The sequence below is a fragment of the Antedon mediterranea genome, chromosome 2 (assembly GCF_964355755.1).
Source record: "Antedon mediterranea chromosome 2, ecAntMedi1.1, whole genome shotgun sequence".
NCBI classification, from domain to species: Eukaryota; Metazoa; Echinodermata; class Crinoidea; order Comatulida; family Antedonidae; genus Antedon; species Antedon mediterranea.
In genome coordinates, this window is record NC_092671.1 from 14,098,126 (window position 1) to 14,114,129 (window position 16,004).

At 30.3% G+C, this 16,004-nt stretch overlaps 2 protein-coding genes across 2 annotated transcripts in view; both read right to left on the reverse strand.

Annotated features, from left to right (window-relative positions):
* Nucleotides 1-1,418: 1,418 nt before the first annotated feature.
* LOC140040491 (receptor tyrosine-protein kinase erbB-4-like) lies at nucleotides 1,419-13,607 on the reverse strand. Its single transcript, XM_072086471.1, has 12 exons — nucleotides 13,445-13,607; nucleotides 13,156-13,191; nucleotides 12,857-12,970; nucleotides 11,979-12,074; nucleotides 11,355-11,540; nucleotides 10,592-10,747; nucleotides 10,307-10,382; nucleotides 9,642-9,788; nucleotides 9,236-9,333; nucleotides 8,986-9,147; nucleotides 6,906-7,011; nucleotides 1,419-5,142 (listed from the first exon to the last, which is right to left on the reverse strand). Exons 1-12 carry the CDS (start codon nucleotides 13,520-13,522, stop codon nucleotides 4,724-4,726), a joined length of 1,674 nt encoding a protein of 557 aa, XP_071942572.1. The 5' UTR covers nucleotides 13,523-13,607; the 3' UTR covers nucleotides 1,419-4,723.
* A 1,851-nt stretch (nucleotides 13,608-15,458) lies between these two features.
* Nucleotides 15,459-16,004, reverse strand: part of LOC140039299 (epidermal growth factor receptor-like) — a 42,667-nt gene continuing 42,121 nt past the window's right edge. The window contains exon 17 of the mRNA XM_072084903.1: nucleotides 15,459-15,518. Within this exon, the coding sequence (XP_071941004.1) occupies nucleotides 15,459-15,518 (60 nt within the window). The remainder of the gene's footprint in view (nucleotides 15,519-16,004) is intronic.

Consider the following 16,004-nt stretch of genomic DNA (forward strand, 5'->3'; position numbering starts at 1 on the left):
CAAATTTGGTATTCATAGCATATCATTATTTACACATAAATATAGTTGCGATTCTACATAATAAAATATTAATTACGAACATACACAGATCAGTTGAGAAAAAAAAAACCGTCATTCTACAAAAACGTTTTTTGATCAATGACGAAATTCTGTATGAAATAGAAATGTCAAAGTATCCTTTTTGATATTTTTTTCTTTTTATGTTGTATGTAGAAACTTTTAGAACTCAATATTTTAGGTTTTTAGCTTCTTCACCACAGATCTGATATTTGGGTGGGTAGTAGGATTGAGTTCCTTAAGCATACGCTTACAAATAAATATAGTTATGTTGTAATGAAAAATAATGTTTCCCTATTTTAAACATTCTGCATTGGTACAAAAACAAATATTGCTTGATCTAGTGACAAAAAAAACAGAACAGGTATATTTAATGTTCATATGGGCAGAATTTGTAAAAATTAAGCTATGCGATTAAGCATAATGTACATCAAAATATGTATGCTTCTCTGAAGTAATGAGATATAACTGTGCAGACCATCATGCACTTGTATATAACTATGGAAGGCAATCACCGCCAAAAATACAATTACAATTATATTTGTGGAAATATACAACGTAGTTGCAGAAACGTACAACGTAGTCGCAGAAACATACGTGACGTACTTGAAGAAAAGGACAACAAAAAAACATTCACAAAAACGTACGTGTTCGCAGAAACAGACAAACACAAAAACGTACAACGAAGTCGCGAAAATGAATGCGCAGAAAATAACCATGGAATCGTTCATTAAATAAAGAGTATAGACATTTAGGATGAAAATAGTATAATATTCAATCAAAGATAAGATAACGTTTTTTTCTCTTTATTATATAGATGCACCTTCCTCTGCGAGTACGTTGTATATTTCCACGAATAGATTGTATGTTTGTAATTGTAGTTTTGGCGGTGATTGCCTTCCATATATTACATGATTTTAAAGTTGAAAAAAACTCAAATAAACCAACATACGATTCAAACAAAAATCGGTGTCTTTTCTTTCCCTGCGGACTGTACATGCAGAAAAGGTGTAAATTCAAAGAAATTCTGAAATACTCAAAATGATAAATGTACGATAACATCATTTTGACACAATGTTACACACGTATACCACGTTATATGTTACAAGAAATATGCCATGTACGAATTTGCTAGCTGGTTGTGAATATACATATGATGAAAAATGTGATTATACATTGTGCATGAAAAGATCAGTAAAAAGTCACAAAAAAAAAACTTTTGAAAAACTCTTTAAACGAATGTGTGTGTGAAAATACTCATAGTAAAAACAATTTGTCATATTCTTCATATTGCAGGTGAATAAGATGTCAGAATATGTTTAGTCTTAATAAACAAAGAAATAGATCACTTACAATTCCAGTAAAAAATGACATCTTGTTATATAATATTCAGTGCTAGAAGCAGCGACAATAATGAGTACAATTAATCAAAATTATATTTGTTTTCAAACTGTCTACAATGAATGATCGTAATGACGTTTACATAACTGTAAAACATTAGATGAGGCAAGATAGTAACAACAGGGGCAATGAATATCAATTTGAACATTAAAACATCAAACTTATAATAAAAAATGTATACATAATTACAAAAATCATCAACTAAATTATAAACTAATTTCTAAAATATAAAATAACATTAAGTAGATAGATATAAATACATGAAAGAACAGATAATTATATAAAAAGTTAAAATATTAAGCTAATCCTAATCAAGACAAATTATAAACACATGCATCATCCAAACCTTAGTACATGTAAAGGCATCATAATCAATCAAATCAAAAACATTAAATTATAACAAACATTATTTAACATTATTTTTTCCCATAAACTACCTGCAGAAACATACTGATTGACTGTAAACATTTAAAAGTTGTTTTTGCTTAACACAAGTCTTTTCTTTTTATTTCCCATATGTAACATTTATCTTCAGGATTCACCTGCACTCAATCCCAGTTTAATCTGCAAGATCATCACACTTTAGAATCAATTATTATAGTTTGATTTAGGAGTAAAAAACTAGCTGTTGTTACTCCTTCAATGGCTTATATTGTTTAAATAACTCATCATAATGCTAAGCTTTGTCTACACTACTATTAAACAAGTTTGACAACAAATGTGTTATGCTTAAATATGGTAGTGATATTGCCTCATCACATTGTTTGTCACATAAAGTGTAGACAGAGCTTCAAATAATGAATATATAGGTTTGCTAAAATGATAAGAGAAATGTTTTACCCCATACTACGATTTATAAGGCATGCATACACACATTTTAACAAAATAATTATAAGAAAAACCCATATTACAATAACAACCAATAAGAAATTCAATGCAAGTTTCCAATTAAATTAAATCATATTTTTTTGTAAGCTAATAAACAAAAAATTATCACGATGCTTTAATAGAGATAATTATTGATCATATTTTAGGTAGTGAAACATAATTATTGCAAATATGTATTCCACAATTATTTCCAACGCTGGTTTTCATTCAAATTTTCAAAATCATTGCTAATTAAAATAAATTGCTTTTTATGTTTGCCGTTTGTTAAACTTAATTTCTGGAAACATTTTCTAAATTCAGAAAAATTTGGGTTACTGTTTGTTGGCACAATTTACTTTTGAAAGACACTTCTTATTGCACAACTAAAACAACAAAACAAACGGTTTTAGTTCATCAAAATCTTCCGTGGGTTCAGTTCATTTTGTAGAAAATTTATTCAGCAATATAATTTTATTTCTTTTCATGGAAAAATTTAATTTCTCTTACAAAATTTTATTAATAAAATCTTGGCAATTGGGTAAGTATAATGGACTCCATGTTAAAACAAAATTATATATTATTATTACAGTACTATAAAACTTAAGTTAGTAAATTAATTGTTGATATAATACCATTTACAGTAGTTCAGTTTGGTTAAATTTGCAACCAACAACCAACAGAAAACAAATCTTTTCTAAAATTGAAATATCTGATATTTTTTCAAACAGTACATACAGTACATTTGCTCTATATTATTATAGTTCAAATAATTTCTCTACTATTTTGTACTTACTGTATGTGTTGTACTGTAAATACACATGATTTAAAGCTTAGAGAAACCTTAACTAACAAAGATATTTCTTCTACAAGGTTTTTATTGTTTGTAAAGCCTAATGCAATACTATAAATATAATTTGTCACCCTTATACATACCCTTTCCACATCTGCAAAAAGTAACAAGTTGTAACCAAGTTTGCCTAGTGTGAAGACAATTTGTTGAAAATCTACTGTATCAGAAAACACACTGATGAGGTGCCTGTTTTTTGTTTCGGGATGTCCAGAGTTTTACAGCGCATATCCAATTGCCCTGCCCAAATAGCGGCCAAACTATACTTTCTCCCGAGATTTCTGAGGTTCACGTATGTGTGTATGAAAACATGTAAAAAATCAGGAGATCAAAGTATGTTACAACTTGTACAAGTTTGTAACAATTTATGCAGATGTGGAAGGGTATTATCATATATCTTCTTCTATGTCATTTTATATACACATATTAATAATCCTTATTTTCATTAAAATTTACAAGAGAGTCCTTACCAAATGTTAATTAGAAATGCGAATCCTGAAAATCCATTACCGTATAAATTTAATTATTTTGATTTATTCATAACTTGCATATTTTTTATCAATCATTAAATGTTGTAGATTATTCTAATATTATGAGATTACTGGCAATGTTCTATTCACAATACTTAAGAATTTATAATATAGGCACCAATGTTTGTCAAAATCTTTTTAAAACATTAAAAACAAATAACTACACCAAAATGCAAGTTTTAATTAAATAACACTATTTACACTCAATTCACTATGCCATCATATTGTACACATTATTAAACACCACTATGCACAATGATGATATAGTGTATTATAGAGAAAACTTTAATATAAAAATACTTATATAAATTTACTTATAAACTATATAATACACGATACTATTAAGAATTAGCTGTACTTATCACATAATGAAAAAACATAAAAAAATGTAGTCAAATTCTTTACAAAATTCAATGCAATGACAACATTCATTATAATTACAAATAGATCTGGTTGTTTGAACTATTTAGCTTAGTTTTACTGGATACAACATTAAGAATTGGTGCAGTAGAACGCATTCATTGAACATCATACAACATTGTTGAATAATCGCGCAATACGACAGGCATCATTGCATATTAACACGTACAGTTGTGAATGTTCTCTTAAACATTCAAATGTTACTAAGCATAAAACGGTCATCACATAACTACACAATTTGCTAATAAAGGCATTAAAGCATTTCGATATAACTATTACAACTTGATTACTGTAAAGCCATTGTGTGACTCTAAATCTTAGCAATTTTACAAATCAAAAATTGATTCTATTTTGTTCATAACTGGAAAATTCCCATACTGTTTATCAAAGCCTTCAAAAAATATATACATCTTATGAACACTTGTATATAAACAATGGTATATTCCGAGTAAAGCCAATGTACTTTTGGTAGACATGAAAAAACCACAGAACCAACTAACAGACAGTATATCTAGTACAGATGGAGCCTCTATTCTGTACTGTATAATTATGCACTATTTACAGGTTTTATATAGACAATTTTGTGGAATTTAGCTAAGCCTCAAACCGATGACTCAAATCTTCCTCCATTAACCAATGGGTTTTGTTCTTCTGGCCGCGACATAACCTGCATTTGGTCATCAACATATACATTTGAAACTGCCCGTGGTCGTATACCCTGAAGTGGTGCGTCACTCGATATGCCATTATCGCCGCATGTGTCATCATTTTTGGCTGCTCCTTTCTTGCCCTTCTTGTTATCTTTTGGTCCCGTTGGTTTACGATCCCATGGATTTTTACTCTTTAGTTGTGGGCTGGAATCTAGTGTGTTTAACGAATGATACTCTGGATTGTCAATGTGTGGACCGATGGCCATTGAGTCTCCTGTGACCTCTGATAAACCCATGTAATCACCTAAGTTACTAGAGTTTGCTGGAATTGTTGGTGCATCTCCGTTTACTCCCACACTTGTACGTAATCCTAAAAGGTAAAAAGACACAAACATTTATGATTATTTACACTCCAAATAGGTATTTAAAAATCTTTATGCTACAGAGTTGGTAGATAACATGCTTGTAAATCTAAATACACATTTCAAAAACATTAAATCAAGCTGGGAAGTGTAATTTAGAACTATTTAGGAGACGTTATACATTTATAACATACATAACATTCATTTCAAGTACATTCTAGGAAATGCTCAATAGTTATGCTGTTATCAACACCAGGTAAAATATTATTTTATATATTACAATAAGTGTTCTGAAGGACCTCTTGATCTACATTAGAATCTGTTTAATATTATTAGAAAAATGGGAGACCATGAAATGTTTATTATAAAGTCCGTAAACCCCTTCTTGTTAATTGTAAAAAAAAATAGGGTTTTACTTGAAATATCAATAATGTTCTATTATAAGGTAACCTTTATTATTAGTTAATTCATTGGAATAATTATATAATTGTAACTTATTTTTGATCTGGTTGTCTAATGTAAGTACAATATATAATAATAATAATATTAAAATAAGTATGATTATAGCTTCTTCCAAATATTTGCCATTTCAAACTATATTTAGTAAAATACTCACAAATGTTATAAAGAATATTTTAAGTTACTATTGTGGCTGTATTCTGGTAAAATCCTTCCTTCTCTCTAATGTAATTTCCATGTTTTAAGCTATATAATGGTATTGTGTTTTATGTCTATGTTCGATAAATGGTGGTTTACTTGCAATGGTTAATTTTTTTAATGTATACAATTGATTGTAATTTTCATGTAAGACTTAATGCCCCAAGTTATTGTAATTGTTTAAGTAGTTAGTATTCCTTTGATTCCAGCTCAAGTATATGTATGACAAGATGATGTTATCTTTTGTTACCAATATTAAACAGAATGTCCATCTAGAAACTAGATTATATACTCCGTCAATGTATAGTGCCCTCTAACATTGTTTAAATTGTTTGTTTTAGTATCTAACTAGATTGCATCTGTACACTTTACTCACATGCCTTATGGAATACAATTACAAAATGATACCAAATGTTAAGAAAAAGATAAACCAGAAAAGAGAGCTTTGAGAACATAATAAATGTCAATGAAAAAAATCATTTAAAATTTGTGGGTAAGAGTAAGGCAACCAAAGAATACATGGAAAGATAAGGTGATGAATGAAGTAGACTGGAGGAAAATGTTAAAAAAGTACAGATGTAGCAAGTGTGGAGTGGATGATGCAAAGTAAAATAGAAAGATCTTAAGAAAGAATGCATGTGAATATGAATGAAGGAAAAGGTTACACAACAGTATAGAATAAATAACCCCCATGTGAAATGAAACATGCACTCTTCTAACACAAATCATTCATTTTTAATCATTTGTATTCCATCATTCGTTTATTCAATATATTCTCCATACATAAAAATAATTAACAAGTTCGATAGTAATTAAAACATTTGTGTGATGATCCTTACTTACCACAGAAGAACGAACAAATAAAACATAGCTAAATCATCACTTCAAAATAATGCAATATTTGGTTTAAATATAAACCTAAAAACCTAAACCAAAATTTGAATCTTTTATATTATAAATATTTATTATTGTTTTAGCTACATAGCACAATTTGGAAAAATAAAAATTGTTTCAAAAATAAAAGTTACAGTCTGCTGACAAATGAATGATGTGAAAAGAGATTGAAATGCAAGGACAGGAGAGAATATTCGACCAATCACAATAACCATCTCACCTGATTCCAATTCATCTTCGGACTCTTCCATTTTTTCTTTGATCAAATCCTGATAATGATTAACAGGTTCCTCATTAATATATTCAGCCTCCCCTGGTGGTATACCCTGTAGAAATAATGGTTTTAGCCACTAACTTTAAGACGTGTTTTACTGAACTAAGGTTATTTTAGAGTAGTTAAATTCGGTGTTCTATGATGGATATATGTGATAAGCATACATATATAATGTGTGATGTATAAAACCGTGGCGCTTAAGTCCTTAAATATGTGCAGTAGGCTATATTTGTAGTTTTAGATGATTAATAAAGAATTATAAAATGATATACAATGAAATGATAACATATGTTGTGGTAGGTGCTTTGTAATAGTTATAGTATTTTATGTAATGAATACATTCAATGAACATTCCCTAGCCAAATGATATCATGCTTACAAATACTGTAAATATTATAGAGGGCTCCTGAACATCTACAAATAACAACAGCATTCTCTAAAATCAGACTTTATGAAGTTATATATGCCAGTAGGTAGTTGGAGAAGTATTGGCATAAAAAAAGAGCAACTCATTTCTTTAGGACTGTCCAAGTTCATCTCTATCAGTTTTGTATTTTTCATGTTTTTCTTTTTGTTTCTACTTCCTTTAAAAATTAAACCATGAAAAATGTTTTTTTTCCCTCAATGATTAAACCATTTTCTGAATGTGACACTTTGGGGATAAGAATGCAGTTGAAAAGCGTAACACGTCCACCAGAGAGCGATGCAAAACTGAATTAACACTTAGGGGATAAGAATGTAGTTGAAAAGTGTAACAAGTCCACTAGAGAGCCATGCAAAACTGAATTAACATTGCAACTGGACACTAGTATATATTATATACTATAAAAATGTATTAAATAATCACATATTATGCAAAAGGAATAAACCAAGATCCATGCAAATCATGCAGCTATTCATCATACAAATTACTATGCAGTTAAATATTTTATTTTCAAATCAAATAAAATGAACTTATTTCTTTCAAATAAAATCAAATATTTTTGGAATAATCTTGCATAATATTATTATGTGAAATCTGCATTCTACGAATATCATACAAGAATAGATATATGCTCAATAGTATAGATACTGTTTGTTAGTTACTTTAGTGCAGAGAATAATAACAATGTCTACATGACAAGAAATAAATGTTATTGATGGTAAAAGAAACTAACACAGACACTCTCACTTTCCATCTGTTGTGAAGACACACACACAAAGTTGTATAGCAATGGTGTGGCCATATATACATCATATGGAAAAAAAGGTCCATTTAAAAAAGAAATCTAACTTTTTATTTTTATATCTAATTAAAATTGATAACCGTCCAATATAAATATTAGAGAGGTTTCGCAATCTTACGAATACGATAACGAAAACGGATACGTCACGCACACGTATTCGTAAGCTATAAAAAAATCTGTTTCGCATGGCAACGAAATATTGAGGCGCGTCCAAAATATGACTGCGGTAAATTTGAGCGAAGCGCAGGTACGTGTTGCTTGGCTGCCTAGGCCTAGCGTAACATCAAAGCGAGTGAGGACTTTAAAAACTGCTATTTATCAAACTTGACTTGGCATTTTAGTAAATTACTTTAGTAAATTACTTTCAATAAATCTATAATTATATTATAATCATGAATCATTCCTGATTCAAATGCAAAATAGATCAAAAACTATACTCGTTTTGTAGTTACGAATATGACTGGTGATATTCGTCAACACGAATACGCTTTACGAATATGAAATGGGGATCAGCTCAAAAGTTTCACACATGTATGACGTATCCGTTTTCGTTACCGTATTCGTAAGGTTGCGAAACCTCCCTAATACCCATTTCACATTGACTAGAATTTGCAAATACGGAGGCGCACACCATACAAAATGTATGTGTTTTGAGGGCAATGTCATGATGAACTCTATTTTCAAATTCCATTTTCGTTAGGCCATGTGAAAGGGGTGTTATTTATATTGGAAGTTTATCAATCTTAATTAGATATAAAATAAAATAATTATCCCACTAAGAACACACTAGTATTACTTACGTCAATTTCAGTAGACAGATCCATTGGAGTGAGATAGTCCTCAGCCTCAACAAGAGCATTACTACTAAGTATACCATTCTGACAAACTGCATCGTCATCATCAAAGAAATCGCTATAAAATTCTTCTTTATCGAACGTTGGTAACTGCTTCTCATCATCATTCTACAAAATTTATAACATAAATAATATGAAATCAGGTGAAATTCCAAAAAAATTTAACATTTGAACTTATGAACTTCTCTCTCCTTACCTCAATTACAACAAATCGCTGTGGGTCTTGAGCCATCTTTCCAAATTCTTCAACAAGTAAGGAAAACTTTGGTCGTGCAGTTGGATCAATAACCCAACCTGTAAACAAATTTTAAACATTTTGTGAAATTACAAAAGCATTATTAAAAGTTATATTATTTGTAAAAATTACCTATACTGAAAATGGCATGAAAAACTTGACAGTGAATAGAATGCCAGTACGGTACAATGTATGCATCTTAGTTGCACAAACATACCATTTTGGGAATTTGCTAGGCCTACCAACTCCCAACATGTTGACGTCTTGAGCTGCTATGAAATGTATTAATATACACCTATCGTCTACATGCATCAGAAGTTAATGAGGTTTTGATACAAATGGGTCTATAAACTGAATAATAACTTACACTTAAGTAACAACATGTATACATCTATAGTGCATATCGTGGGCTGTTTAAGACGTTCTCCTTTACCAATCAGATCAAGAATATCTCGTGCTCGATGACCTTCATAAGGTTTTGACCCAAAGGTCATCAATTCCCAAATTGTAACACCTATATGGGAGAAAAGGCACATGTTAACTATTATTAAGGTTTTTATGATCCAACTACCATTATGTTTTACAGTATTATGTGTATGCTTTGAGTGCCAATTCAATTTAATTTAACCACTGAGGCCCAGGTCAACACATGGTTGTTCTTACTTGGAGCGCGATTTACACTGTAAAATCCCAAAAAATGATGTTTTTCGCCCACAAAAAAGCCAACTTACAGCACTTTCATAATTTTGTTTTCATAAATTACCTGCTATGATAGTCCTGGTCATGATAGAACCAATAATAAGCCATTTGGAGGAGGTTTGCGCAGGTTTTTTTTTAGGTTTGCGCTTGGTTTAGCAATACCCCCATATACATACAAAATACAATTTCAACAATGTTTAACAACCCCCCATGGAGACCATGGTCCTGCAAACTGTTGCCTCTCCTTAGCACACTTAAAGTCTATGTGTTTAAATGTTGCTGAAATCAATAAAATAGATAAATAAATACAATATTAGCTAGTCAAGAACTTACCAAAGCTCCAAACATCACTTTCATGGGTAAAAAGAGCATACTTCAAACATTCAGGAGCTAACCACTTCACAGCAACCTAAAATACAGTAACAAATAAACTTAAATTACGGTCATAGAATAATAAATTTGCACATAACTAAAAAGTTTATATATGTAATGAAGATGTTAGTTGTGTTATGAACTATTGTAATATCACGTTTCAATTTATTTTAATGTAATAATTACAAATTGTATGTAAAAATTAATTAACAATTAGTGTAACAATTTAACTAGAGGACAATGTACCTTTCCACCTTCTGCAAGAAATTTCTGCTGATCTACTTCAAGAAACTTTGCCAATCCAAAATCTGTAATTTTTACTTGATTGGGACTTTGTACAAGAACATTTCTGGCTGCCAAGTCTCTGTGAATCAAATGTTTTGATTCTAGGTACTCCATACCCTAAAATTATTTAAAACAAAACATATAAATAATATCAAAATATAGTATTCTCATAACATCTTTGTGTTTGTTTGAAGTAAACGGCTATGTCTACACTATCAAACTAGTTTGACAAAAAACATGTGATGTGCCCAAATATGGTAGTAATATGACATCATCATGTCCATACATGGACACACCACATTTTGTTGTCACATAAAATTTGATAGTGTAGACAATGCTTAATAGGATATGTCTACACTATCAAACTAGTTTGATAAAAAATGTGATGTGCCCAAATATGGTAGTGATATGACATCACATAAAGTTTGATAGTGTAGATAAGGCTTAACAACAACTCATTTTGTGAAACTTGTGTTGTCTGCTGACCTCTAATTCAATATTCTGAAATAAAAATTTACATGACAATCAGAAAGAGTAGATATATCTCAACATGGGCAGCAAATAAATTGTTTAATAGGGTTTTTGTGTTGAAGTCCTGTCAGATTAGATTTTAACAAATATACAAATCCACTTCCAAATAATTTATCCGTTTGTATTAGTTTTTACTACCTAAGTAGTCTCAATTTTAAGACTAGTATTGATTTGCATGAAAAAGAACAAATACCTCGGATATTTGCATACTCCAGTTCAAAAGATGGTATGCACCAATCTGATTATGGTTCTTTCGGACATAGTCCAACAACGCCCCCAGTGGCATAAGCTGAGTAATCATCATCATAGGCTCAGACATACAGACTGCAAGTAGACGTAATACACAACGATGCTCAACCGTTGCCATTACACCAGATTCCTTGAGTTATAAAAAATGAACAAAATGGATTTTAAAAAAATATAAATAAATAAATAAAATAATATATAAAATAAAATAAACATTAAAAGATCTATGTGGATGTATCTAGTTATTACTATGTACCTAGTTGACTTAAATAATACCTCTATCCTTTGAAGTATGTGTATAAGAATGAATGGAATTGCCATTTAATCAGACACCAGAATCACAATTTCCTACTTTTTACAATTTTGGCTTTCACATAATAAAATTGGTTTTAAAATCAAAAATAAAAAAATAATGAAAATTCCAGGTCCTCAAATAGAACAAAATGCATTTATAAACAGTTACTAATCTAATACAGTAGAAACAGAACCCAATATTTAGGACACCTATTCAGTGAGAAACTTAGTTTTGTCCCAATATAGGTCTAATGTACACTTTTGTTGTTATACTTACAGCTAGTAGCTCATCACTAGACGAGGGCGACATATCCTGAAGAACTTTGATAGCAACTGGAATTCGAAAACGTTTATTATCAGGAACCCAAAATCCCTGAAAGTTAAAGAAAAGAATATGCTGTATAATTAAATAAAAAAAAACCCAGTTGAAGTCTCAGGGGTGATGATGTTATTTGATCACTTTTTGTGGTGGGAAAGTGAACAAAAAAGGTATAGAGATAATATTGAGACATTGAGAAAGAATTTTTTTTAATCAGTGCATTTGGAAAAAAAACCAACAAATTAAATTAATATATCACTTACAAAATGTAATTTGATATAATAGTTCATAATTATTATATATAAATTCAGTGCTGTAATTAATAACTTATAGTACTCTAATAATTACACAAACATTATTTCATGAGATGCTCCAGGGAAATTGTTTGCAGATTCATTTAAAAACCTGTCATTCTTGATAGCTTTTTGTGATTCATTGTTCACTGGACACTAATATTAGTCTTTCTATAATTACTTTTTGCACTGCAATTTTTTTTATCAGTGAATAAAAATTTCTTATGAATACTATACATTACTACACAGATTTAATTTATTAACGAGTACAATTCCATGTTAAAGTGTAATCCCACCACCTACAATAGTTTAGACTGGTCTGGTCAATCCAATATTAAGGCATTCAGGGAATAATTACACCCACTATTTATTATTCCTATTCCCCTGTAACTATACTCTGTCATTGTACATAAGGATTTAAATCTAGTCGCAATTCGGATATTACACAGCAGCGAGTGTACATTTGGCAATATCTATAGCATACACGTTAATAATTTAACTTGGTCACACCCGGTAAATACTGTTACGTTACTTTACACTTACACTGTAGACTGTACCAAAGGCACCAGCTCCTAGTTCAGCGCCTTTAATGATCTCCGTCTGTTTAATGATGGTCAACTTGGCTTTATTTGGAGCACGCCCACTTGCACGAGCAGTCTAAAACAAAGAAATAATAATACATATTGTTGTAACAGAAACATAGATTATAATGTAAAATTTCAAGATAATTTGTTGTGTTAAGTTTATTTCTTTGTTTCTAAACTCTGCAAAATAAATTATAATATTATGTGATAATAAATTATAATATTATGTGATAATAAATTTATATGTAAAATACTTACAACTCTGTTGAACTTAGCATCATGTAATGGTACTTCCTAAAATAAAAATAAGATAACATTTAAATCAAATAAAAGTTTATAAAACTACCGCCAAAGAAAAATGCAGCTAGTCGATGGTAAGCTGCCATGGATCCATCAAGGCCCTAACACAAATCTCCTCAATTTGAAGATTATCATCATACAAATACGAGGGATGAGTGAAATATTTCACTCTTCCCTGCAAATACGAAGTATAAGCAGGTTTTTACACAATAAAATGACCTAAAAACTTGGAAGAAATGAAACTCACAACCGCTGCTGGTAAATCATAGTATTCTTTAGATTCTTTCTTTCGTCTGAAGTAGCAATAAAAGATGAGTATCAGCATGACTATGATTGAGAGAACGGCACAAACCAGACCAACCACTATTCCTACAACGTTGTTGTCATCTGACCTAAAAGCAAATAAAATACACACATTATGATCAAATAGCAATCAATCACTTATTTAAAGCTTTGAAACTGTCAAAAACAATAAAAAAGCAAATGTTTTATTTTCAAACTACTTATTCTGTTAGCACAAGACTAGCATTATTCAAATTTTATTCACTTTTTATGCAAACATATGCAGTAGTGTTTAGTGCAAACTTCATGCCAATAATCTGCAGATGTTGTAAAATGCTTGTCTTATAAACCTGAATAAAGCCATAATGATCAATCCTCTCTTATGCATAACTAAAGATGTTTTTAGTAATACAATCCAAGCTTCAACTTGATTTCAAGTTAAAAATAAAAAAATAAATGTTTTTTTAATTCAAGATGCAGTTATCTGGTTACCTAACAAATTTGATTGCTCAATTTATTCTGCAAAACAACATAAGAAATTGAATACATACTCCAGCTTTGATTTAGTATTGGTCTAGCATATACCACACATGTATGCTGTTGTGCCCTACTAATAATGATTACTTAAGAATGATTTTGCATGTCAAGTCTCTTATTAGGGAGCTTTTGATTTGCGATGACCAACCTAGGTCAGGTCAATCATTGTGTTGTTGCTGGCTGCCTGGACCCAGAAACCATCAAACTTGTGTCAAGGTGAGGAGGGAGGACATATGTCCCAATGTTGTAGTTTGGTTGTCAGTCATCGCAAATCAAAAGTTCTGTATTATTGTATTCCAAGTGAACAACAAAGGTTGACAAAAATGATATCTTAACTTAGTACACAGTAAACTAGTACTATACTTAGTATAGGTTAGTTAGTACTATACTTAGTAAAGGACGACTGCTATATTTAGTATAGGTTAGTAATGTACTTAGTATAGGACTAATACTATAATGAGTATAGGTTAGTGCTAAATAAAGGATGACTACTATACTTAGTATAGGTTACTACTATACTTGGTATAGGTTTAGTACTATTAGTATACTTAGTAAAGGATGACTACTATACTTAGTATAGGTTAGTACTATACTTAGTGAAGGACGACTACTATACTTAGTATAGGTTAGTACTATACTTGGTAAAGGACGACGACTACTATACTTAGTATAGGTTAGTACTATACTTAGTGAAGGACGACTACTATACTTAGTATAGGTTAGTACTATACTTGGTAAAGGACGACTACTATACTTGGTATAGGTTAGTACTATACTTAGTGAAGGACGACTACTATACTTGGTATAGGTTAGTACTATTAGTATACTTAGTAAAGGACGACTACTATACTTAATATAGGTTAGTACTATACTTAGTGAAGGACGACTACTATACTTGGTATAGGTTAGTACTATACTTAGTAAAGGACTAATACTACACTAAGTATAGGTTAGTACTAAACAGTACTTTGTGCAATTGTTTTTAATAATCAAATCAATTTAAATTCTTTTAAAGCAATTTATTACTGCAATACAATTTAGATAAGATTTGATGTTTCAATTTAATCAAAATAAGTAATTTCTTTTCTATATTTAAATAAATGAATTCAGTTCATGAATACAAATTGAATGCTTTAATTTATGAATAATAACTTTTCCACTATTCAAATCAATTGATAAATGTTTAAAGCTTTATATCTTGTAATTTCATTAATTTGAAATTGTTATTATATTCCTGCGATTTTTTTGTTAATGCAATTATTTTCAGCTGCCGAAAAAATGTTATACCAAAATAAAAATGTAATTAAATTTAATTTAAATAATACTACTTTACATTACTCAGCCAATTTTCTTCTTTATACTTTTGTATGTCACAAAACTATTTAGTACATGCCATTAAGTACATATTAACAAAACTATTACCACAATATATATAGTATTTCTTACCCATCAACACAAACACCTATCGCTAGATCTTTAGGGCAAGACCGAACACACTCAAACTACAAGAAAATAATCAACATCATAGTTAGTTGAATGTCTTTACACTGAGTAGACTTCTGACTGCTCAACCTGTGCTACTTTGGTAAAGGTTTTGGATGAGATCTTTCTGAAATGACCTATTTTGTGCGATATTTTTTTTGGTATAAAGTCTTAAATAAGATTTTAAATGTGTATGGAGTAAATCGATCAGATTTTAGAGTTATTTGTAGGGTTGTATGTGACCTTCCTCTGATCTTGGTTGGTGTAGCTCTGCGAAATAGAATAGTATGGCTTTGTTTGCCTGAGTGCCTTCATTGAGCCTGAGGATGTGGCCAAACAGTCACCATCTACCTTCCTTGGCTGGACCTAACTGTTCAAATCACCATCAGTGCAGTGGTCTAATTAATCATATCCATACATTTGTAAATACGGTCGCATGCATAGGAAAATACATGGTTGATAAAATACAAATTGAAATAAAAGTTTCCAAAAAGATTATGAAAATG

What these genes read in the sequence shown, in the direction of transcription:
- LOC140040491 (XM_072086471.1), bottom strand. Translation starts at nt 13,522, where the DNA reads ATGCTGATACTCATCTTTTATTGCTACTTCAGACGAAAGAAAGAATCT. An exon ending in CTAGTGATGAGCTACTAGCT is followed by an intron (nt 11,541 to 11,978) that starts GTAAGTATAACA and finishes TTATAACTCAAG; the next exon opens with GAATCTGGTGTAATGGCAAC. An exon ending in GGAGTATGCAAATATCCGAG is followed by an intron (nt 10,748 to 11,354) that starts GTATTTGTTCTT and finishes AAATAATTTTAG; the next exon opens with GGTATGGAGTACCTAGAATC.